This window comes from Astatotilapia calliptera, chromosome 12 (assembly GCF_964374335.1).
Source record: "Astatotilapia calliptera chromosome 12, fAstCal68.1, whole genome shotgun sequence".
In the NCBI taxonomy this organism is placed as follows: domain Eukaryota; kingdom Metazoa; phylum Chordata; class Actinopteri; order Cichliformes; family Cichlidae; genus Astatotilapia; species Astatotilapia calliptera.
This window is the reverse complement of record NC_137433.1, coordinates 19,555,421-19,582,199: the sequence shown is the minus strand read 5'-3', so window position 1 is coordinate 19,582,199 and position 26,779 is coordinate 19,555,421. Positions and strand designations below refer to the sequence as shown.

The window sequence follows — 26,779 nt, the reverse complement described above, 5'->3', positions numbered from 1 at the left end:
ACAACTGATACACACAGAGCTTACCTGCTGGACTTGGCATTATTGGTGTTCCAGGTGGCCCTCCTCCCCCCGGAGGTCCCTGAAAAGAGAGTTTTGTTTTCATGACATTCATGCATGATCCTGTGAATTAAAGCCTATTTAGCTAGTTTAAGAGTTTCAAACATACATACCGCATAGCTTCCTGGTGACGCAGAAGAGTATGGGGTCTACAAAGACAAAGAAGTAAACCACTCAAGTCATGAAATGAAAATGAAACTTCTTCAGTATTTTTGTTGCAGGACTTACAGAATTGGAGTTGGGAGGATTTGGCCAGGGTCTACCACCACCAGGTCCCCTAGAAAACACCCATACACTTGAGTTTTTTGCATTTGGCAGGGTCTTTGTTTCCAATTTATTTGGGAAGAGCTGGCAATAACAAGCTCCCCAGATGCCAGAAAAAAAGTAAATGGAAGAAGAAGAAGAAGAAAAAACTAAAGAAGACTAAATAGAGGGAAAGGTTAAGGTTGTGGTTTCATGTTCAGAGCCAAAAGTTAAAAACATGTGGTAAAGCTGTAGGCAAAAGACAGTTAAAGGAAACGGCTGACTATAACAACTCTACTGAGTGATTAAAGATAGCTGACATTTGGAGAAAAATGTGCTGAGTAAGCTTACATTTTTAAAATAGATACACAGACAAGTGTATTTTACTCTTTTATAAGCTCATGTGCTCAGATAGGCCTTATGCTACTCTGTCTATATGTGCGTGTGTTATGGTGTTATTCATATACCACTCACATGCTCATACCAGGCATCCCAGGACCAACCAGAGCATTCAGTGGTGGCCTCATCCCACCTCCATAGTTCTGGGAAAAAACAGAAACCAGAATTCCATTTGGACACGACTACATGAGAGTAACTATCAGAAACAAAACTTACAGCAAGTAGTCCTCAAAGAAAAATCATCTTGACCCAAACCTGGGGTCCTAGTGGGACCATGCCCCTGGGTGGAGTCATCCTCTGCATTGGTCCTCCCATATTTGGATGTCCTGAAGTGTAGGATTTACCAGAATGAGAAAAGGTTCTCTTCAAACATGCATTTTTGTGTTTAACACCTTTTTGTGGCCACTTTGGTAACTCAAACCACAGACGAGGATGCATTTTTAAGGCGACGAGACTTAGATGGCACAAATGCTAAAATTTACAGCTGCTTCAGTGACACCGTTTTCTTGGTCTGATGTTGGTTCGACAGCGGCTGAACACCATCTTCACCCATGCATAATTTAAGTGTTGTCTGGAGCAGTGAGTAGTTTGCGTAAATGGGAGTATGCTTGATTCATAAGAATACCGAACATGCTGGTTTTAATATTAATGATAATAGTATATCAGGGAGAGGCTAACCATGAGTTCATCTTGGTAACAAGCAGCTTTCAACTGGGTTTCACGGTTATCTGAACACTATTAAAAACTCATAAACGTGCCATTCTTCCAGTGCAATGAATAAGGGCGACTGTTTCTTTATATACCGTCTTTGATCAGATATAACAACGCTTTCAATTTTCAGTGTGTTATGTGATTTCTAGAGGGATTCTCTAGAGAATGTATTGTCATAAAACCTTTGTTTCACAATCCCCTCGGGAACCCATTCTGACTTTGGTGATTCCCTTCTCCCAATTATAGTGTCATAATGGGGTTTATTTATTTTGTAATGAAATATCTTGACAGCTACTACGGTAAAATTTGGCTCAGGAATCCATGATCTATAGGTGGAGAGTCCTCTTTTAGTCGTGTTAATACATAAGGGTGCATGTTTTAAGGGCAAAACCTCAATCAGGCTATGATCGCACAGTAAATATTATTTCAAAAGACAAAATCCTGCCTGCATTATTGTTAAATAAAGTAATTATTGACTATATGTGTGTGTTTCAGTGTGGGCATGCACCTTGCTGTCTTGTGGGATCCATTCCACTTGGTAACATAGGCTGGCTCCCTGGAACTCCTCCAAGACCCTACAGAAAGAAGAGGATCCATCTCCAATGTTATAATCACTGTGATGTTGCTCATTTATACAATTCAGTTACGTCTGCTGCCTGCAGGGGTCAGTCTGGCTCTTACCTGATTCGGTAATCTGAGGGGCGGTCTTGGTCCTCCGGGGTATCGAGGTGACATAAATGGCTAAAAATTAGGCAAATAAAATATTACATGCAGACAAATAAATGGACTGACCACATGTGTAACAAAGATTTAGAGGGTGGCACAGTGGGAACTTCATACGCTCTTCAAAGCAGGGAACCAACCAGAGCTGCTTTTATGTTTTCACTTGAATTCAGGGCTCATTTTCCTTTAACCATACAGCAAACGGAGGAAGCTGACCGCATTTTCACTGGAGTGAATTTATGAGGGGGAGAAAAAAAATGACAGGAAAAAGAAGGATGATAATGATGTCAGTGCGTGTGTTAACTCTGTGGAATTTGGCAGCCTGTATGAGGAGCTCTTTTGCAGCTGTGAGTGGGCTTTCACTTGTCCTCACCACAGACAGTAGCAATGCTGTTGCTATGTCTGCTGAACTGATGCCACCCCGGACAGAAGAGCCACTCTGCAGTGGTGGAGGAGCAATGCAGAAATCTGCCACTAGAGAGCAATGGTCCTCTTAATTTAATCAGAGCCTTCACTTAAATTGCTGTCTTAGTTGTGCTTAAATCAACTGGATGAAGCTACAGCATTTTAGGTTTCTTTAGTGATGGCGTTACTATTTTTTTTACTATTAATTAAAAAATGTAAACAACTAATCATTATCAGCAAATGACGTAACAGAATTTGAATGAATAAAACGAAGCATCATTTGTGACTGACTTTGGAAATAATGTGCAATTTATCACAAAAAAAAAAAAGATAGTGCAGATATTCCGTTATATTTCATACACAAAAAACCAGACAGAAGAGCTGGCAATCAGGTAATTATTATATTTCTTTAACTAAGGTCCTGACAAGACCTTGCCTTCAAAGAGCGACTGATCTTCAGAAGCAGACGGAAAAAGCCGTTCGGACTCACATGTGAGTTTATGAAAGCGGAACTAAGAAATGCCCGGGAAGACTATTGATCTTTGCGTCTAATCCGAGCGCCTGAATTTGACTGATAATGACGTTTAATCGATGTACAACTGGCAGAGGCCTTCACAGATGATCTGGGGCAATGCTGCATGTGTGCGTTTTTGTGTGCCAGAAATTTATCTCTCCTGTCAGATTAGTTGTGTTTGAGATTGTACACATATTCAAAGGTAACGTACGTGAATATACATACAGTTGTTGTTATCTGAGAGTGAGTTCTTGCTCTTAGGGGATTCATTGGATTTCTAGTTAGGATGTTTGCAATGCGCTCTTTCAATTTAAAATGCCTGGAGATGGCTTGTTGCTGTGATTTGGAGCAGTTTCAATACAATGCAATTGAAATGAAGTGAGACTGAATCTGCCAAATATGGGGAAGCTTAAATTTGAGCTGATATTACATCCTCTGGAGTGACAGAAACATGGCCGTTCAGCTCTGCGTTGCATGCATACCTGAAAGAATCCCGGTGGGACTGGCCCTACTGGCATGCCCTCTCCTGGGGGAAGGTTACCGAGGACTGGGCTCGGTGCTGCTGCGGCACTCTGAAAGAGACAAATGGCGAAAAAGGGAGACTTCAACTCAGATCTCAGACTTGTCAGAAACAACAAACTCAACACCTCTTTCACCTGTTTCATCAGCTACTCTCCATTTTTCTGCAGAATAAGCAAACAGATATAATAGTTTGGATAATTTCTGTCTTCCTCAAAGCAGGAATTTACTTATCCATGTTGCAAAGATAACACATCCAACACCAAATACCAGATAAGCCTGCTACCACTTATATAAAAGTCATAGTCTGCACTGCGAGGGTCTTTCCCCATCTCTCTCCCTCAGTGGGATATTTCCTGTTTCTGCAGATGCCCTGCCATGCCGGCCCAGGTTTATTTTTATTCAATGCGTTTTTGTTGTGCTTGTCCCAGACGGGTGGCGCTGGATCATTTCAGCACTGCCTCTGTCTGCTTCCTGTCGCATTGTACAACCAAGTTACCACCCAGCACCGGCCTCTTCTTCCTAATCCTCTTTAGGAATACAGAGCAGACAACGCACAGTGTGGGAGAGTGTACGTACATCCATATATTGTACACAATAACGTGTGAACAGTGGGCTCATGAAGCCGGAGTGGCTGCATCTGTGTCAGTATCTGCCCACTCTCTGTTCTATTTTTCTGATCTTCCTTTTCACTTTCTCTCCCCCTCTGAAGGCACTGGAGGGGTGTAAAGAGATCCAGCAAAATTCACCCAACAGTCTCTGAAGTTTCCGCCAGCTGACTTTTTAGGTCAGACAGGAACAAGGTTTAATCAGAGCTGAGATAAAAGCAGACTGACGACACCCCTGTATCCTCCTCTGCTCCACCCCGCCACCCTCTCTGTTCCTTCGCTCTCATATCTCTCGATCGTTAATGTTGAGCAATGTCGAACAGGATGCCGTGCAGTTTTTAGATTCTATATTCTGCTGTAAACATAGGCTGTATTTGTCTCAGCAGATGAACGTACAGATGGACACAGATGGATATTTGCAGCTCCATGGTTCAGTAGCGGGAGGCTGGATTTGGTGTGTGTGTCTGTTTCTGTGTGTACAAAATCATGCACTGCATCAAGTGTGTTTTGTTTTTTGGGATTTTTTCTCCCCTTTTATTCCCTCTCCCTCCTCGCACCCTGGATTACCCAGAATGCCTTTCCACCCTGGCAGCCTGGAGGTCTGCTGAGTTTGCCTTCGTGCACCGAGAGAGGGAGGGAAAGAGGAGAAAAGAGGACAAAGCAGAGATTATGAGTGTGTGTGTGCATGTGGCAGTGAGTGTGTGAGCGCGCTTAATGTTTGTGGCGGAAAAAGAAGAACGGGAGGAGGGAGGAGGAGGGGATCTACCTGACCTGCTGACAAAGCAGCATTTTCCCCAAACACCCAAACACGGCAACGAGGAGAAATAAAAGCAAAAACAACAAGCCTCAAAAAGCAGGACCAGCTCTCATACATGGAAAACTACAGCAACGCTAAAAGCTCTGGTACTGCTGCCGACGGTTAAGTGCCTTTTGATTACGACAAATCAGGTTGAGTCAAATGACATTAAAATCTGAATGAATCACAGGTTTAACAAAGCCTCTTTAAAAGAAGTGATTTTTTCCCCCCATGTTTGTCTCCATACGTTGATCTCTAGAAGAGTCACGTGGGTTAAACAGTGTAAAACTGGGATTTGGAAACAGGCGTATTTGCTTTGCCAGTTGTGGCAAGCAGCTTCATGGCCCATTCTCTCATTTTCACAATGACAAATGAAGCAAATGAGAACAAAAACAAAAACGCTGAGTTGATTCTAAATATTGAAAATGCAGTTTTTAGATTTTTAGGTGAAGGAGTTGAAAACCGCCCAAAATAAACCAACCAGAGAGACAGCAAAAACTTTGAGTGGCCGAACCAACAGTGTGGTAACTTCTTAAACAGAATGAATGCGCTGCTCAGCTCAGCAACACCAAAAGACCTGCAAGACCACAGAGGACAACTGCAGTGGATGATTGCAGAATTCTTTCCTCTGTTATAAAAACCCTTCACAACATTTAACCATTTTAACCTCTGCTACAGTAACACATTCAAGGACGTGGGCATATACCCAAGCTCCCTAAAAAGCCATTCGCTGATCCAGAATGCTGCAGCCAGAGTACTGACAGGAACTAGGCATGGAGAGCATATTTCTCTTCACTGGCTCGCTGTTAAATTCAGAACTGAATTAAAAATCCTTCTCCTCACATACTAAATCTTGAATAATCAGGCCCCGATCTTAGCTATAAGACTGCTGGTTTACTTTTAGTTCCTAGATTTGAGAAAGTAGAACTGTTGGTTACACTCAAGAACAAGGAGGTCAGACTGGACTTTGCCAGGAAACATCTAAAAGAGCCGGGAAGAAACAGCTAACGGTAGAGCTGATGTTATGGCATTAGGATATATGGCTGCCAGTGGGACTGCTATAACAGTAGCAGCAGGATAACCTGTGAAGTGTGCAGGCCTGTACTCGCTGCTCAGATTCAGCCAAATGCTGCAAAACCGATCAGACAGTGCTTCACAATGGACAGATAATGACCCACACAAACCAAATCCAAAAGCAAACCAAGAGTTTCTCGAGCAAAGAAACGGGACAGTCTTCAGTGGACACGCCACTCACCTGATCATTATTTCCAGTTACTAAATACAAAACTGAAGGCTGAATCACGTGTGTCCTTCCCTCCTCTGAAAACAGAATCTATAAAATCTGTTCAGTTAAACTGACGGCAAAGCTTAAAGATCTGCAGAATCATAACACCTGGTGTCGCTGTATAATAGTAATGTGGTGCCATTACCTCGTGTTAGCCACAGCGATGCTGTGATCCACACAGCAAACTCCTCGTTGTCAGTTCTGTTTAAATACCGATTCACAAGCGAGCTCAACATATTCCAGCACTTAACCTTAGCAACCACAAAAGATCCACAGATTGTTACACAGTTAATGAATCCATCATTAACACCTCTCACACATCAGTGTTTACACTTTTCTGACAAGGCCAAGTGAGAGGAACACTGAGATAATGAGGTAATGCCTGTACACATTAACACCGTACGGTAGTGTACATTATTGTGTGAATGTAGCTGCCAGCAGTGGTGCAGTGTAACGCTTCTGCATACACTTCTCACTGAACTTAAATGCAACCGAACACTGACGCTAATTTCCACTGCACTTCATTTGATGGACTTCATTGCCCATTCAATTTGTGAACAAGCTGTAAGGCCAATTATAACGCTCAAAAATTCTCAGCCCTTAAATGAAAATTAACCTGTCTGAAACTGGATTTGGGGGAACGACAACAATTTTTCTTGGCGGGTAAATCATTGCTTTTGCTGCCAATGTCCATGCAGCATTTTATAGTTTCATTGTTTGCTACATTTCCAGTTAAAAACATGAAGGGAAAACACTGCTTGACCGCGCACCACCGTTTGTTCAGCTGTGACACCTGTACAGCTGAAACATGCTCCATGAACAATGGCGTGAAACAGAAACACTGTGTAATGACAAAACTGCTTGATTATTATTTTTCTGTATAATATATATATTTTTTAATAAACAACAAAAACTAGTATTAGACAACACCTGTACCTGCCTATAAGACAGCAAAACATAAGCCAAATGTGTTGGACTCTACCTTTTTCTTCAGTATAAATACTGAACTTAAATACAGTAAATGTACAAAAATAAAAAAAACTAGAAAAATTTGCATTTCCTGCGAAAATGCAGTGTGGATGCTTAAAGCTGAAGCTGTATGCAAAAGGTAGCTGAAAAAGCTGAAAAGTTGCAGAAATTGTAAAAACTTTGCAGAAGCAAAAGAAGTTTGCTAAAATGGAATAACTTAGCAGAACTGCAATATCTTAGAGGAAACATAATACTTGGCAGAAATACAATAGCATAGCAGAATTTAGCAGAAATATTGTAACTTACCAGAAACATGATAACTTCTCAAAAATACAAGAATTTAGGAGAAATAGTATAAGATAACAGAAAGAATATATTTAGCCAAAAATACTTAAACATTACAGAAACACTATGATTTAGAAAAATAGTACAACAGAGCAGAAATATTGTGATTTACCAGAGACACTGTGATGAACTATGAATATTGTAATTTTAAATTAAGACCATGTTTTAGCACAAATATTATAATTTGGCAGAAATACTATAATTTAGCAGAAATACTATATTAAGCACAAATCCTATAAAAAGCAGAAATGGCATGATTAAGCACAAATACTACATTTAGTAGAAATACTTTGTTTTAGCACAAATCCCATAAAAAGCAGAAATACTGTACTATGATTTAGTAGAAAAACTATAATTAATCAGAAATACTAAATTTAGCAGAAATACTATATTAAGCACAAATACTATGAAAAGCAGAAATAGTATATTAAGCACAAATCTTATAAAATAGCAGAAATGCTTTGATTTAGCACAATAGTAATAAGTTAAACAGAAAAATTGGAAAAGCAAAATGGACAGCTGAAAAAATGCTGAACATGCTGAGGGTCCCTCAAATATACTTGTTAAATGACAAAAATCTGCAAAAAAATTTATTACAGCCACACAATCACAAATATGTACACATGAGGAAACACACATGCACATAGAGACCCACACACAAGATCCAATTCAGTCAACCAGTCTAAATATATTGAATTTAAATCTTAGAATGAGATCATCCCATTAAAAGCCTCTCTCTCTCTCTCTCTCTCTCTCTCTCTCTCTCTGTCACAGACACACACACACACACACACACACACACACACACACACAGGGAGAGAGGACTAAGTTTCTAGGTCAGCCTGGGAACTGCTGAATTTGAATCCACCAATCAGAGAGCCTGTGCACTTTTCCCCACCAAAACAGGTGCATCTGTTTACACACGCAGCAGCACAGAGAGACACAGGATTTTTGCAGTCTATTTCTCATAGTGACGACTCCCTCAAACAAATGACCGTAATTTCCTAACCGTAGGGGCTAGAACGGTCATTCTTACACCGTTTTGTTCAGAAGAGGTGGGGGAATCTTCAAGTGTTGACAATTTAATATTAAAATATGAATTTTTAGAGATATATGACATGGATGACTTGTTGACTTAGAAGCCACGAATTCCCCAATATGCAAATTTGAATACCTGGAGCCCACATACATGATTGGCTGGCTGGGAAGCTGTGCAGGCCCTGATTTGTGGATTTGAATTCCTCAGCCCTCAGATATGATTGGCTGGCTTAGAAGCCATGAAGGCCCCAATATGCAAATTTGAATGCCTCAGGACACATATATGATTGGCTGGGAAACCGTGCAGGCCCTGATTTGAAAATTTGAATGTCTAAGTCCTCACAGAGGATTGGCTGCCTGGGGACCTGGCAGAAATATATAGAAATACTATGATTAAGCATAAATACTACATTTAGTAGAAATACTATGTTTTAGCACAAATACTATAAAAAGCAGAAATACTATAATTTAGCAGAAATACTATATTAAGCACAAATCCTATAAAAAGCAGAAATACTATATTAGGTACAAATCCTATAAAAAGCAGAAATACTATATTAGGCACAAATAGTATAAAAAGCAGAAATACTATAATTTAACAGAAATACTATGTTTGGCACAAATCCTATAAAAATAATAAATACTATAATTTAGCAGAAATACTATATTAGGCACAAATCTTATGAAAAGCAGAAATAGTATCATTTAGCAGAATAGTAATAACTTACAAAATTACAAATATGAAGGCATATTGAAACACAAATGCACAGAGGGACACACAAACACAGGCTCTAATCCAGTCAACCAGTCTAACTATATTCAATTTAAATCCTACAATGACATGCTGCCAAATAAGGGCAGGGTCCTCTCTCTCCCACTAAACACACACACACACACACACACACACACACACAGACAGACACAGAGGGAGAGAGCTGCCGAATTTAAATCCACCAATCAGAGTGGCTGTTTACGTTTTCCCGCCAAAACAGGTGCATCTTTTTACACACGCAGGACAGAGAGGCACAGGATTATTGCAGCCTATTTCTCATAGTGAGGACTTCCCTCAAACAAATGACCATAATTTCCTAACCGTAGGGGCTAGAGCGGTCATTCTTACACCGTTTTGTTCAGAAGAGATGGGGGAATCTTCCAGTGTTAACAATTTATCATTAAAATATGAATTATTAAAGATATTAGACTTCTAATGCACCATAACTGAGCAGAGCGAAGCAAAAACTGCCTTGACTTGCCCTCAAACAACGCTTTCTAACTCTAAATCTATTTGGAGTATCGATATCATTCTTTCACCGTAAGAGACAGCAGGCTTTGGTGAACAGTCAGAGAAATTTTCAGGTCTCTGTGGAAATCCAACAAAAAGTTATGACGAGAGAAAAAAGTGGTTCATTTCCACAGTTTGAAATCTGAAGAAATCTGAGCGAAGGACAAATTTCCTACCCTCAAACAAGTCCAACTCATTTCAGAACGGTAATAGGTGAGAAAGAAATTCTTGAATTGTGAGCGTCAGGAGTGTCTGAAGATATACCGGGACAAGCCTCATGTCTTAACTTTGCTTCGTTAAGGAGATATGACGATTCGAATATGCCTCTCATTACAGAAATGCAGCGATGATTTTGAACAAGCTCTCCATTCACTTTATATGGAGAGTTTTCTGACATTGTGTTAGTCTGAGGAGATTTGCAAAAATTCTATAAATCCCACAACAATGATAGTGACATTTTCTGAAAGCCAGCAAAAATACCTACGTTTTGATGTATAATTTGTGGAAGTTGAGTGAAAATTGAGCAAGTAGCAAGAAGTTGTTCGGACATGAAGTGAAAATTGCAAAACCTTCAGTGACACACTGGAAGCCAAGAGCATAGCAACCATAACAACGCATGTATTTTGTGAAAAATCACAATTTTGCAACTCAAAACTTTAAGAGGCATAAAAGTAAAACGGTAAAAGATTTGAAAAAGCTGAATCATACATGAATAGCCCAATAATTTGTGAACATTTTAAAGTTTGAATGGTTTTTCTAGGCGAAAGTATGAGGAAGTAGTTAAGTTTCAAAAACAAGCAAAATTTAGCAGAATTTTGGAAGTTTTCCATTCATTTCAATGGGACAAATTAAAGGAAAAAAGCTTAATATTTTAAAAAGTATAATAGCAAAAAATAGCAAAAATCATAGCGCAAATTAGCAGAAATAGCAGAATAGTTTAAAGTTTGAACGGTGAAAATAGCACAAAAATTGTGGAAGTAGTTAAAGGACGAAAAATGAGCAACTTGAAGAATAATAATAATAATAATAATAATAAAGAATAAAGAGAAACAGGAACTCAATAGTGTGGATGCTTAAAGCATCCACACAATGAGAGTAAATTTTTAAATTTTAAGGGGTCTTTTTACAGTGCTGGGTCACAACAATCTGACCTGAGCTATTCTGTTACTCCAAAAGTCTTTGCCTTTTTTGCTGTATTGATCATGTGTTAGAGAGCATTGTTTTAATGAATGCACAATGGCGGGGAAAAGGTATTGCATGCATGTATGTAACATCGACCTGAACCATGATACCACAATGACTAAAACGCTCAGCGTTTGAGTTTTCCTTTAATTTGTCACACCCATCTGTAGATATACAGATAACCAGAATGTCAGTGAGCTCATTCGGCTCACTATCCATCACAGTTTACAGGTTATTGTCTGTGAAACGACAAATGTTACCTTGACCTTGAGCGCAGTTTGTGTGAAGACTCACTACACTAGGAGGAGTAGGCTAGCAGATGGATTCCTCGCCACGCCATAAGATAGTCGATCCTTCGGCCGGATGAGCTGATTAAAGTGTATAACAAATGAACTTATCTTCAAGAAGAGTAAGGTTCAGTCCACTTTAAGCAATTTCCCTCACTTCTTTTCTTAAAACTATCTTTGTTCTTACACTCGTATCTTTTCCGATACTCCATCATTTTCTAGAGCGATCCAGAAAGACCTGATTGAAGCGTAACAAGACAATCAACTCTTCCGTCTGCCCATTCGGGAACCCCATTACATTACAGCTTTTCATTTAATGAAGCGCTGTGTTTGTTGTGTTCTCCCCACATTGCGGTTATTTGCACGCTAAACGAAGTGTTTGTGATGAAACCCGAGGCAGTGGAACAGCCCCCGAATGTCCTCAGATGAACACCTGCATCTCCTGGCAAACTCATTTGTTTCATAAATTATTCAAAACACCACCCTCCAGGAGGGGAATTACAGTATACCAGACATACACAACAAGGCATACAATAACACAAACTACAATTGCCATTTATGAAGTTTAAAAAAAAGGTCCAAAAAAGAGGCTAAAATAAGGTCAGCTTCTATTTCAAACTGTGAAGACTGGTAAATATAACAGCGTCTTTCCTGTGTGAAAGAAAAAAAGGCAGTAAATGTATCATATGTCACAACAAACAAGGGGGGAAAAAAAAAATCACCCGAATTCGAGGTTTACTCACTGAAGTATTAGATGTATTAGATCTACCACGTCCACTCTGTTATCAAAAAGCTTCCCATATTATGGAAATATGTATAATTTCTCCATCAGAAATGGCGCTTTCTCTCCCGAAGCATCTCCTGCTTTATGCCTGAAAACGACCCAAACATGTAATTTGCTAAACTTTTCTATAAAAAGCACAAAAATGCATCGAAAGAACTCCGTAGTCATTCATATGTAGGGCAATTACGCCGCAGCTCAACACTTTACAACTTAATCAGACTTCCTCCATACTACATTCACAGTACACTAATCCCATCACACTAAAGGGCTCACAAATACTTAACAAGATAACTTGCAAACTCTTTCATCCCTCCATGTTTACAGATTAATGCGTGTGTGTGTTTGTGTGTGATGCATGTATACTTAGCTTGGGGGTGTGTGTGAGTGTGTGTGCATGTGAAGGTGAGGAGTCATTTTCATTCAATACTGCAGAGACTGAGAGACACTCAGAGATGCGTGAGTGGAATCTCAAAAGGCTGTCTGTGTCTACCTTCCCTCTCTGTTTCTATCGCTGTGTAAACCTGAAGCGGTCCCTCCACCTCTCTGTCTCACGCAGCCTCACACATCAGCTCTGTCTGATTTTTATTTATTTATTTATGTATGTATTAATTTACCACCCCATTACAAGAAGTTTAATAAATATGTATCCCACATAAAATGTCCTGCTGTAGTAAAACTGACCTGACAATCTGTTTACATCATGCAGCATAGGTGAGTTCATCTGTGTTTACCATCACTTAAATATCAAATAATTGAAAATGATATTACTTTACAGTAACTGCAATACTCCAGTAGTCTGGTATTCAGGCCCAACAGCAGGAAGTCACTCCTTTTTTCAAGCCTTTATTATTTGGTTTGTTCACCTTTATATTTGATGATAGAATCTTCCGTCAGATATTCAAATTTCTACAGAGCCTCAATTTTACAACCTGCTCCTGGACAGACGGGTTATGTTGCCTGTCTTCCTCTTTAACCCTATAAAGGCTGCATATCTGCTACATCCAGTATTTTTCTGCAGTTTATCGCTTACAACTGTATTTTTTGCGGGGGGGGGTACACCGATTAGGGTGACCGACCTTCTTTTGCACTTGTTGACTTGTAAAAGCCTATATGACATTTTTTATTTCACTTCAGAGAAGGCATCGTTTAAATGTGTTAAAGTTTTCTTTAAACAAACAGTATTATTAAAGTTCTTCATGACAGTGTCCTCTTTTTTTTGGAAGTCAAAATATGGTCACCATAACGCTGATTAAATGGAGGTCTCAAAAACTCATGTATCAAATATGACACACCAGGTGTTACAGGGTTAAGATACCCCAGATTTGCTCTGTTGGACTAAGGTGAGGTAACGTTTTTAACATACTCCTCTGGCTCTGATTAGTTCCGCTGTGGCTCGTTCTATACCTCCTGATTAATGCTGCAAATGCACTTCCACTGATTTGTAGCTGGTCTTAGAATTTCCTGGATCACTTTCCAAGTTTGAAAAGCCTCACAGTCAGCCTTTCTTTTATTTTCAGACACCTTAAAACAGACAGACTCCAAAATTCACAAAGTTTCCTGTTCACAGGTCATATTAAAACCACATTCATGCAGTTATGCCTAATCCGAAATCACAGGTGTGTTTAAATTTGTTGATTCCTTCTTTTAGCCTGTTTTCAACATTGCATTTTGATTGTATCACATTTGTCTGCTTAAGAGAGTAAATACTCAACTTCTGACCTTAGAAACAATAAAATTATTATTAATCTGACATTTAAGTCACACACAGGTGCACCCTCTTCAGACTAACACAGCAATATTGAATGTGTATGCAGTTTTAAATAACAGTATTTATATCTGTATAATATTATAGACCTGGGTAAAGTGCCTCAGATGCGATAAGGTGAAAGCACTGTTGGCTTTGGTTGTTTAATGGAACAACAGGATTTATTATGAAATACTCAGAGCAGACCACTACTAAGTTATCCTATAAATTCTCACTACCACTAACTAATACTACTTCCCACCTAGCGAGAGTCCACCTCCCTACAGACACAGAATTAACCATTTCATAACACAAAGAAGAGCAGATAACTTGAACTAATAAGTGAAATTATTTGCTTCAGTTAACCTGTGAACGATGGCCAGTGACAGAGGTTGACATATTTTCATTTATGAATTACAGTAGCAGCTGGGGAAAAATGGCAGAAGGAAAAATCTCTGAGACTGCGAGAAAATGTTCAAGTAAAAGCTCGAGGGGCAGGTTCACGAATTCTTCACTGAGCACAGTGGCTGTCTTGGAGAGCCTTTAGGTGAAAGGCTGCAGCGGGCTGTGCATAACAGTTAACACTGAGTCTCAAGGCCACATCAGGATCTACGAATGACACGCTACACAGGAAGGAAATGTGTTCCCCCTCCCTCCCCCTCGTTTCTACTCACTCCATCCTATCAAATGCCATTAGTCCACTTCCTGAACAAGGAGGGAGGGTGTGGAAAGAAGAGATGCTTCCATTCTGCATGATTCCCTCTTTGCACGCACACACACACACACACACACACACACACACACACACACACACACACACACACACACACACACACACTAACAAGAAAAACACACATTCATATATGCACAATATCACAGTGTGAATATGTGTATCCACAGAATAAAACTTTGGAGTATCTGTATCTGTAAATGTCATATGAGAGAGGCAAAACGAAGCGTAGAGATGAGAATGGGTGTGCTCTCCTTTTAATCATCTATTATTCACATCTCCCATAGCAAGACAGATCAACACACCCCACTGTGGAATCCCAGCCCAAACTCACTTTTCAGTTTCAAGACTTAAAAATCACCCTCTGCTATTCAAAGCTTGGAGCAGACCTTTCCTGTTTGCCCACACTGTACCAGAGCTACTTGCAAGTGTCTGAACCAAATTCAGTTGAAACACCAAGGTTATGTCATCTTTGAGCTCTTACGAGGGAAAGTCCAAGATGAGGCTCAAGAATAGTGACTTGCAAGCCCAGAGTGAAAGTTGTCTAATATGGCTTCTAGTCAGTGCTAGTATGAAAAGTGATGATAGCACGATGGCCTAAATGAGAGCAAATATCAGATTTGTAAGGAAATGTTCACACCTCTAGTTTGTTTAGTGTGGTTTGAATGAGCTCACGAGTTTGTAAACTTGTAGCTTTTTCCCATGGTTTGGTTTATTTTCACACGGAGAAAAATTCAAGTGAACTCCAAGTGAATCAAAATCCATCACTACAAACTGCGTGAAAATATTCAGTTCGCTTATTGGCCAGATGTGTCTGGGGCGGGAGCATCAAAAGTCAACACAGAAATAAGGTGTTGTGCTCTGGACTATAGGAGGACAGAGAATTTATGTTCGTTTCACAGCTATTTGTTCGTCTGCCCAGACCTTTGCACATCTACAGTACTGCCTGGTGGTTGGTTTGGATCGAGGTTGGATCACGTTAACACCATAAACGAACTGGACTGGAGTTCATGTGGAACTACACCAAGACCACCTCCTCTCCAGGGTTTTGGTGTGATTGTTTTGCTCTGCAATTACTGAGTCCACACCTTGACAAATGAAACGCACCACGGGGGAAAACGAACCAGAGTTCAACACCACAGCTGTGAAAACACCCTAAATGGAAAAATCCAGTATATGCACTGCATTGTATTGCTGTATGTAATCTGGTACTGTAATTGATTTGTTTATATGTATGTGTATATATTTACATATGTACAAATACTATTTGCACTTCTGGTTTGATGTTGTTTGAGTTATATTCTTTTTCAATGACAATAAATCTAATCGAATCAAATCGAATCTGCAATTAGCCTCAAGCTATGTGGGGTTTACAAAGAATCTCAATGAAATAGCTAAATGAAAACAATCAAAACAAAAAGGGTGGTTTCCATATTTCTATACATACCTCATGAACAGTTTACTACAAGCTACATTCATGCATTCAAACAAAATGTTATTCTATAGCTTTGGTGCTTTCTAACAATCACACACTCACAGCCCGATGGATGCACCGGGGGCAAGGACACTTCGCCACGCAGACTCTGTGACGCACTGAACAACCAACATTACAAATGGTAGATGACACACTCTACCACCTCAGCCACCCCTGTAGTGACCTGTGCTTTTTCACAGTAAAATCAGCATCAGTCCTGACGTTGAATGGTTATACTACCTAATAATTTTCATGTTAGCTTTTTAGCAAAAGCTCTAATGATCACGCACGGTGCTTGATTTGCCGATACTCTCAGTACAAATGTAGAATAATGAGAGAAAATACTGTGGAATACTAGGTCTACTTTTTTTAATTAACTGAGAACAAGCAAAATGATATAATTTCACATTTTAAGAACGGTAAGCTTGCTCGTTCTTGTAATGGGATGCAAACAAGAAAACAAAAAACAAGAAAAACAGAAAAATACAAAATAGAAGTTGAGAAGTCAGTTTCAGATATAGCAACGCAACTGTCGACTAATATCACCAGGCAAAGATTTAAAACTGCAGCATCTGGTCAACTGTCCTTTAGTAAAAGATGAGCAAAGAAAAGATTCAGGAAAACATAGTTACCAGTGGTATATACAGATGAGTAAAGTTGACATCTGGCAAACTTCAAGCAATAATGACCCAAAAGCAAGGCTTTAATGTTCAGTGTTAAAGGTCTGGATATTAAGTGGCACTACAAAGATTAAACTAAAGAGGACATCCACACAGGAAGTGATTTGTGTGTTGCACATTGTTTTGCCACCGATGTTTGTTCACTAATCGGCATTCCAACCATTCCAGACTTTGGTTGCCTAGGTAACCATTTTTTTTTTAAGCAAAAGGCCTGAGCCGCACCTCATTTCTTTCTATTTTGTGTCCAAGGAGTCAGACTTTGGTCTTTTTTAAGTGTTCATGAGCAATAGTTCTCCAGCCTTCCTGACAGTCTTCGGGTTTTTCTATAAACATTGGCTGCTTTTTCACAAAGTATCAGTCTTTGTACCTGACCATTTTCCGTTTTAAGAGAGTGTGTTTTTGTTTGTTAAGGCCCTCAAAGCCTTAATTATATGGCTGAATAGTTATTTCTGTTAAACATCTTTAAAGTCTGCTTGATATCTGCCCAGGGCACATGCATAGTTGGTACATGCAATTGGTAAAGTAAATTCTCTGTATATGAAAAAACAGGGACACGTGAACACCTGCATGAACTCTCATGTTCACCGTCTGGTGTCAACATTGTACCTCGGACCTGAGTGGACCTTAGAGGACTTGCGGACATGGAAAATATGATCAAGGCTAATCCCTGATAAATGAATCATTCAAGCATTATAAAATGCACCCAACTCAAGGAATCGAGCGTTGTGTCTACACATTAGAGAAATACATTTAAAATTGTAACTTTAGGAACTTACTAGCAGTCGGTCACAAAAACACGTAATTAGTTACAGAATCCGTCATGGATCGGCCTCCCCAGAGCTCGAACCTCAACATCGTTGATGCAATGTGGGATCATCTTGATAGAGACCAGAACAAAAGTCATCCAGCATCCAAGAAGCCTAGAGAACTATTTCTGAAGACTACTTACAGAAGAAAGCTGGCTAAGAGAGTTCAGCCTTGACTGAAAAATAAAGGTGGTAATACCAAATATAGAGTTTCATGTTTGCTAGTTTGCCTGTCCTTGCTTGGAAGCCACTAAATGTCACTGACTTTCTTTTGTCTGTGGTTGTTTTTTGTGTGGATGCTTATTAAGGTTATAGCAAAACCAAAGTAAAACCTAGACGATAATAATCAGAAATGCAGACCTGACAAATAAACAAAAAATAAAAGTTGGAAATGTCACATATACGCATGACTGTGGGGTGGACAGCAGGTGGAAAATATAAAGTGGATATAAAGTGGATATAAAGTGGGGAAATGAGCTTTATGTGTAAAGACTAAAGAACTTATTATGAAAGGCTAATTTCTCGCAGTTGAGTTTAGCATTTTCTCAGTTTTATTCTAGCACAACAGTCTTTCACTATCACAATCTTTCAAAATCTTTGCCATGTTTATCGACTTTAGCAGCACATTATCAGTATAACACAATCCCCACCAGCACCCAGACACTCTCTAGTGTAACATTACAGGTGATTACCTGGTAAAATGGCACCACTGCGCTAATCTGCTTGGTCTCACTGGGCGATTACAGGTAGGGTGATATCAGCTGCACAGGGGGTGACTATGATGGAGGGGGGAGGGGGGGAGGGCATACTGGTTGTGTTTCCTTTATCACTGATGTCATTATCGACCCTTGTAAACATCTCCGAGTCTTGCAAGGAGCTGTATAATATGCGAGGTGGAGCTGCAGGCTGATACACTGTCAGATACACATACAGAGCTGAAAATGATAGTCACTTTGGCGCTGGGGTGTTACTCTTCGTCCACCACTATCTTTCCTTGGTTCAACGGCACTGGGGAAGATAAGGGAGATGGACTGAACACAGAGGGGAGGGTGGGCAAAAAAATAAAAAAAAGACAGAAGATTTAAATCCTGCAGCTTAGATAGAGATGAGGCTATAGTGTGGTCTTTTCTAATGTATTTAGAAGATCATTGCAAAGACTTTGATTATTATGTCATCTTTAATAGAATCACTTCAATTATTTTAAAACACATCATAGTGCAATTACGGAGATTGAGAAACGTAATTAAGAAAACTGGCAGAAATGTTAATTCACAGACTTATTGCCACAGGAACAACTAATGAGGAGTTGTCTCATCTTGCAGTTCTTTAAGTAATAGAAGGCCAGACACAGGAGACAGCACAAGATAAGGATATGGGTGTCTACAAGAGGAAAGGAAAACACTGCAGTTAAAGAGATAACGTGCCAGTCTGATCGTGTCAGGGTTCTCTCTTTTGCCCTCCTACTTTCACTTCTGCTGCTCAATCTCTGGATCCTTTTCAACATAATCCCATCCACGTCCCCTACCTCTGCGGTTGGTAGTGATAATCTTTGCAAGAATTTCCCCAGTTTTCCTTGAAGATGAGTCAAGGAAGCATAGTATTTAAGCATGCAAAGTCCCATGATTAAAGATTTTGCAAAATAAAAACAACATGGATTCATGCTGGAAGCAAAGCTGCCCGTCTTAAAGATCAGCTAGTCTTTACTTAGACCGCTGCAGATGCGTAAAATATGCTCCTGACAAAGCTCCTTATCATCATAATCAATAGCAATAATTGCACATGAACTTGAAATTTATCTCTTGTATCCCATGGCCCTGTTACAGCTTCTCCTTATTCTTATGCCTACTAGTGTTTCACTGCCCTCAGTTAACCTCTCCCCTCCGCTCAGTGCCGTGGCTTCATCTTTGCCCCTGCCTCGAAGCGAGGCGTGCATATGTCAACATCACATAACACTTCACCTCGGCGTGTCTAAACACGCGTGCGACATGACTCAGCGTAATACACCAGTGGAAAACATACTCCTTAGAGAGCATATGGGGAGGGCCCCCCCCTCCCCATATGTAACACTGCTGCCTGACTACAACGGGCCAGCAAAAGAGGAAGCAACACACATGGAGAGGAGTCTCTAAAAGGAAAACTGAGGCAAAGAAGGAATGAAGAAGAAGATGAAGTAGTAGGCAGGGAAAGGTAGAAATGTGGGTTTTTGGTAAAGAAATATTTCAGTATAAGTGGCGCCACACTGAAATTTCCATTTTGATTTTTAAAACAGAGATCGTGACAGCCATTTCCATCTCTCCTCCACCTATGGAAATTCCCATTCTCTTTCTCTCCTCTTGGTTCGCTCTTCATTGCCATGGCAATGATGTTACAGTGAGTCACCTCATCATCTCCCTCCTCCTCAACACCGCCAAGAAAGAACATGGGAACGTGTAAGAGAGAGAGAGAGAGAGAGAGAGAGACATGGACAGAGACAAAGAGAGAGGGAGTGAGAGGTTTTGTGGGGTGGAGGAGGAGATAGAGCTCTGTTTCCCTGGAAACAGACCGGGGGTCTCCCCAACCCCCATTGGCTCTCTGCTGGTTGGAATCAGCTTGTTACCCACAATACTTGAGCCAACGGAGTCTCTGTTTCTAGGTTGTCTCTGTCCAGTCTGTTTTTTTTTCTTCCCATCTGTTCAAACGCACACAAACAAGCTCAGGTTCTGGTCAAAATTCAGGTTTGCATTCATACCACTGAAACGTGCTGTCCGAGCTCAGGTTTGTTCGGTGATACGATATGATCAGATATTAAAACTGCAGAACTCAAAACAGTCATTTTTCAGTTATTATAACAAACTCAGGACTTTTATTATTGTGTCCCCATACTTCTCCACCATATTCTTCCAATCCCCTTGAGCCTTGCTCTAAACAGGGTTCACCATGGCCACCTCATCATATGGTATCTCTCATCTCTATGGACCAGTATAATATAAGGTTTAAGGTTTCAAGTTGTTTAAGAATGTTTTACTTTAAGGAATGAGTCGACTTTCTTTCCTCTGTTCCCTGTGTGCCAGCACAGCATACACACTAAGGAAAGGAGACTAGTTGGAAGAAAAATGCAGTAGAGACTGAGAGCACATATGTTAATGAAACAACTTTTTTTTTCTTTAAATGTGGTAATTTATTTAGGTCCCTGTCACAGATGCCTAGAAACCAGACGGTGACTATCTAGCAACCACTGGTTGTGAAGAAACAACATGCATTCCTGGATGGGTTGGCGAGCAATTGCTGGTAGTTTCTATGGAGGACAGTGCCTACTTATCTGCAAACACTTGTCATCTACTTGGCAATCAATAGTAAAATTTGAAAAAGTGCGATAAAAAAACCCAACTCTACAAAATGTTAACCTTAAAGTAAAAGCTATGCTTTACTACCACTTTTACTTTGAAGATGAATATTCTCCATTTACTGCTTGTGCTGCATTATCCATCTATCTATCCATTTTGTTCCACCTATCCAGGGCCAAGTCACTGGGGCAGCAGCTTAAGCAGACAAGCCCAAACATCCCTCTCCCCAGCCACCCCCTCTAGCTTATCTATGGAAACACCAAGGCAATCCCAAACCAAGAGTCGGAGAAATATAATCTCTCCAGTGTGCCATTAGTCTGCCTGGGATCTCCAGTCATGGTGGGACATGACTGGAACACCTCACCCCGGAGGCGCCCAGGAGGCATCCTTGTTAGATGCCCAAACCACCTTAGCTGGCTCCTTTCGATGTGGAGGAGTAGCAGCTCTACTCTGAGTCCCATTGAAAGGCTGAGGTCTCCTCGTGGCTAATTTCCACTGCTTGTATCCGCAATCTAGTTTTTTCGGTTACTACCCACAGCTCGTGACCATAGGCGAGGGTAGGGATGTAGATTGACCAATAAACCGTCGTGAACAAGACCCCAACACTTAAACTCCCCCACTTTAGGCTCTAAATCGAACCTGACATGTAGTGGGCACTCTACACTTTTCCTGCTAAGGACCTTGGCTACAGACTTAGAGGTGCCGATTCTCATTCCCGCCACTTCCCACTTGGTTGCAAACCACTCCAGTGCGAGCTGGAGGCCACCACCTGATGAACCCAATAGAACCACAACATCTGCAAAAAGTAGAGATGAAATTCTTAGACAATCTAATTAGAAGCCTTCTGCCACTTGGCTATGCCCAGGCAAGTCGGCATCTTTGATGCAAACTACAGGCAACAACAGCAATCTGCAAACAACCAAAGCAATTGCAAGGAGGTTTTGGGTGCAGCATAACAAACCTGTTGCAACCACTTGCCAACTGGTTAAGGAATACACAGCAACATGGGGTCAAGGGGGGGGGGGGGGGGGGGGGTCACTGACTGGTCTCTAAGCATCCATGACTGAGGCTTTCGCAATTGATTTCACACTGACTGCCATCAACCTCCAGCAACCACTTGGGAACCGGTTGGGGAATGTTTTCCGTCTCAACTGATGGTTGGGAGATTGTTGCTGACCAGTCTCTTAGCCTCTTAGGGACATTACTTAGAGAGTAAAGCATTCTCTCTAAGAGAATTGGGGGTATGGAGTCTTAGGTGTCAGGAAAATATTAAGTAACTTGCCATCTCTAGCTATCTCCATGGACACTTTCCTGAATATTTAGTAGTAATCCTCAAATTGTTTTAATGCAGTGCACTGTGACTGTATCTATAAGAAACAAAGAGATCAAAAATGAAGCTGCAGGGTTTAGCTTAAGACAGTAGTTAGAAAGGTTTTACTGATGAAGATTGGGAGGCAGCTCAGCTTGAGACGATGACTTCAGGGGAAAGGAAGTCTCACAGTCAAAAGCATGGCTGTAAGAATTTTGGCTTGCTGAGGTGTGATGTTTATTAATGTAGATGTGTCTCGGAACTCCTAGGAGTGCTGCTAAACCAGACTGTTTAAGTTAGGAAAGATCAGCAGGTTAACATATTTGCAAGAATGTTTTCATTATGACGTAGAACATTTAGGGTAACAACTGTTTTTATGACTCAGTAATACTAGAGAGAGAGAATAAAGGAAAGTCTAAGGTCGGCTGTGCACTTAGTGTCCTTTAATATACTGAAACAGCATACATTTTTACTTCACATGTCTCTCAGCGCAGACAGTGGCTGCTTGTCCTTCAGCATCTCACAGGCAGTACGGTACAGGATGTGTGCACTCGTGCTTATCAAACACTACTGTTTGAGAACCATATGTATGTAAATGAATAAAGCAGCACAGAGTGTTGTTACATATTTACCAATCTGTTTATGGTGTAGCTTAACAATAATGACACAATATACGTGCTGCTGTCACAGTGCACGCTATGAATGCACTTCTATGCATGAGGGGGAGAGTATGAATGTAAGATCTGACAGCATGAGACAAGGCATTTTTATCAAAGGGGGTTGCTCTTGGCACTCCTCCTTGATCTCTTCTTCCCCTAACTGCTGTGTGCCTGCTATCTCCCACAGTGATGCCACACAATGATACCAGGCTCCCTCTGCTATAATACTTGCCTGTAACACTGCTGCCTGACTACTAGCACATTTTATGTCTACTCAGTCTCCAGTTCATCCATCTGTCACCTTTGCTCATCTTGAAGATCCCATATTGTGAAAATGCCTTTTGCCTTTTCTAGCTTTAAAATGTCTTAGCTATGAGCAAAGCAAGCCAAATGAGTCTTCACATGTCAGAGGACAGAAGACCTTCTCCAAAACATTCACAAATGAATAAAGTTACCGTCTGTTTAATTTTCTCTCACAGACTGTATAGAAAAGATGTACATAGCTTCCAAGTTTGAAAAGAAAAAATGATGCAAATTGTCTTAAACCTGCATTTTTTTCCCCCTAATGGCCAGCCTGAGGCAACTCATCCAGCTGCAAAAAGAAATCCAGCTGAATTGAAGTCTGTGGAAAAAAAACAGCCCTCGGCTTTGTCGTACTGTAACATCAGTAAACACCTTCTTAATGAGTTTGTGATCTCAGTTGCTAGTTTCAAGTCTGAATAAGTACAACATGACATTAGGTAAATCATGCCCTTTATACTGAAAAAAGAGGATAAAGCTGGGTGTGCTTCGTCATGTGATTGAGTGCCCCTCTGATTCAGTCACAGCCACTCCTGACTTGTCACTTCTGGGACCTCTTTTATTTACAGTCTATGTTCTCTCCTATCTTCTGGGCTCAAATATACATTATTTTAACCCTTTAAAGCCCTTTGAACCATGAAAAAATATATTCTTTGAAATATATTCTTTCTGAACTCTTTAGAATTTAACTGGTTTGATATTTAGTCTTTTTTTTTGCAATGTATTGCTCAAAAATGTGCTGTATTCATTTAGGTTATTTTGGGAGAAAAAACTCCCACAAATTGTGTGTATCAAATGCAATACATTAGGCATTAAGGGGTTAATGCCGCCATTTCACTTTTTCGATGACATATTTCTATGTTGTTAGATAAGTGAATGAGAATGAGATAATGACTGAATAGCGGGCGTAGAGACACCAGAGTCGCTGTGCTGCACTTTTGAAATCCTGATTTTATAACTGTAAAGTGAAGTGAAGGACAATAGTAGAGCAGAGAGAGAATGGCTTTTGTGTCACTCACACTCATTCAGGTCTGTGAGCCACATGGCAACCACAGAAGTTCTCCTGCCTTGTTTTGGCCGGGGTTTCTGTGGCATGGGCAGGAAATGCACAGCAGTTTTCCTGAAAGGGGGGGGGGGCTGCAGCAACTCTGAAGCACCTTATTTGGCACAGGGCTAATACCAGGAGTATACGACCTGATCTGATTCTGAGCTCACACTGTGAAACTTACATTAACTTGGTAATAGGTGCATAATATGGGAATTGTAGATAATTTAGCCTTGCAGAGATCTTTTGTTATTGTAGTGTTTGCCAATTCAGCAACATTATTGGAGCTCACTCAGATGACCTCTAGTATATCAGAGGTCCACCTACTGACACAGACTAGAGCATTTTAGCTTAAAGCATACTTTAGTTCACAATAAGCACTTTTTAAACAACAACTTGGATTCATCAAGGATAGCGTTTCACCCAGTGACTTTCTTCAGTTAAAGCACATACTTATCTTAAGACTGCACAGCACAACCAGTACTTCTGTCAAACACTGATAATCTCCTGAAATCAAAAGTCAGGCATCTTCTCCGTGGAGTTCAGTTAAGAGTTCTCCCCAACTCCCCCGAAGATTTCAAAGTCACCAGCACTCCTTGTACCAGTTCGCCTCTTTAACAAAGTCTCTATTCAAGAGCTTGTAAGAATAATCTACACAGAGAAAGTTATAGTAGTAAGAGTGCTGTGGGAATTATGTAAGTGCTACACACACATTTACAATTTACACACAATTACACACTAATGCACTTAACACAGTGCATACTTTTTTCTGATAGCACAGCTGTGAAACAGGTGTCCGTTTTCAAACTCGCAACGCTGTCAGGAAAAACCCCTGAAATGACACGCACGGGTCTGTGATGTATATTCTTTCAACACAGAAACGAGTCTGACTTTTGTCTCTAATAGGATCATTTCCGGGCCAGGCATGAGAATTTAAAAATAACTTGTTTATGTGACTCCATGGGCCCTTGCAAATGGAAACCGCTCATTTAGTATTGAGAACACAATTTACAAAGCACTTAACAGAACTGTAAACGGCCTTTCTGATGCCTGAAAAGCTTTGTCTGAGGATGGAAATCAATAACGCTGCATCTCTCTTCACTTTGTTCATCAGCCTTTTCTTTCTTCCATTTTTAACATTAGATTACTGTATTAATGTCCTAGAAGACCATCCCCACGCGCTCAAATCTAGTTATATGATTGGCATCTACATAACAAAACCATATGCATGAATCCCACGCACACGCAAACAAGAGAGAGCACAAATCAAACAGTTTCAATCAGATTCGCACAAAGCCAAATGTATCTACAGTAGGTAGTTCAAACTGGGATAAACTCGCAAATGAAGTCAAAAGCCTTGTCACAATCCCATCAATTATCAAAGGAGTGGGACACAAAGATGATGCCAGCGAGCTCCTATATCTCTGCAGCATTAATTAGGACTTCACTCAGTAATTAGCTATCTGAAAATAATTACCATGAAAATGTCTGATTAAAATCTCCGCCAGTCTCAAAGTCAGGAGACTGAAAGAGAGACACGGGCATCAAATTAAGGCGTGTTCCTTCTTCCTTCTAACGACGTCCACCACAGTTGTCCTCTCGTTTTGTTTTAATTGAGTGGCAGATATGAGAGTACCTCTCATTGGCTGCGAGATGTAGTGTTGCATTGGAGCAGTTGATTGAAAGTGACCTTGGTCTAATTACAATTGGTCTAATTATAATTCTCTGATTACATCCCTGCAGGAAACGTAAGAATGAGATGCTGCTGGTGGCCTTAGCTAATCACGTTAAGATACATTCTGAATGATTTCTGAATTGAATAGATTCTGATCAGACACATAGAAAAACAACAACATACTGTTGTGGCTGCTTCCACTACAAATACTTAATTACTCGGTTTTTATGTTTTGTTTTTGGTTTTTTTGCTTTTTGTGTTACAAATTATTGACATGAATCGCAAAGCGTTTATCTCACCAGTGTTTTTCCCTCTTATTTATTTTCATACATCTCCTTGCTTCCATGTTTCTCTCTGCCTGTCTCCTCTCTTTTTTGTTTGTCTCTCAGGCCTGAGGTCACGATGCCCTCCAGCTCCCTCCTTGGGAGCCGGGATGACATCATCACATCGCTGCCTCGTCCTCAGAGTGCCTATTCATCACCCCGATCATCATCGCCGGCATCAGCAGCATCACCTGCGTACGCACACGGGCACGCATACACACACCGACATTATGCAGATAAAAGGGGAAGTGAGGAAGCGAACCCCCATCCCTCGTTCCACAGGACTGCAAGCTTAAAGGAAAAAAGGGAGTAAACCACAGAGCCACACACGTAGGGGGAGAGAGAGAAGATCCTGCTGGGCTAGGCAGAAACCCCTGACCTGTGCACTTCCAACAATACATCTCAATAAACCACTGTAGAGAAATGTGATGAGTCAGACTGCACGCTCCTGAGGGAAAAACAACAACAACATAAAAAGCAGGAGAAGACCCCAGCGCACACACAAGCACCTCCAAACTCAAAACGAGGACCACACTTCCTCTCACACAGTCGCCAGTTAATGTA

The 26,779-nt window shown here is 40.5% G+C and overlaps 1 protein-coding gene across 3 annotated transcripts in view; it reads right to left on the bottom strand.

The window, feature by feature from the left end:
- The window catches only part of ssbp2a (single stranded DNA binding protein 2a), a 58,614-nt gene that overhangs the window by 1,942 nt on the left and 29,893 nt on the right, over nt 1-26,779 (bottom strand). For all 3 annotated transcript variants that reach the window (XM_026187035.2, XM_026187033.2, XM_080309150.1), the window contains 8 exons: nt 3,535-3,624; nt 2,092-2,151; nt 1,919-1,985; nt 955-1,025; nt 775-842; nt 286-334; nt 171-206; nt 25-79 (listed from right to left, as the gene is read on the bottom strand). In XM_026187035.2, coding sequence (XP_026042820.1) covers nt 25-79; nt 171-206; nt 286-334; nt 775-842; nt 955-1,025; nt 1,919-1,985; nt 2,092-2,151; nt 3,535-3,624 — 496 coding nt within the window. The remainder of the gene's footprint in view (nt 1-24; nt 80-170; nt 207-285; nt 335-774; nt 843-954; nt 1,026-1,918; nt 1,986-2,091; nt 2,152-3,534; nt 3,625-26,779) is intronic.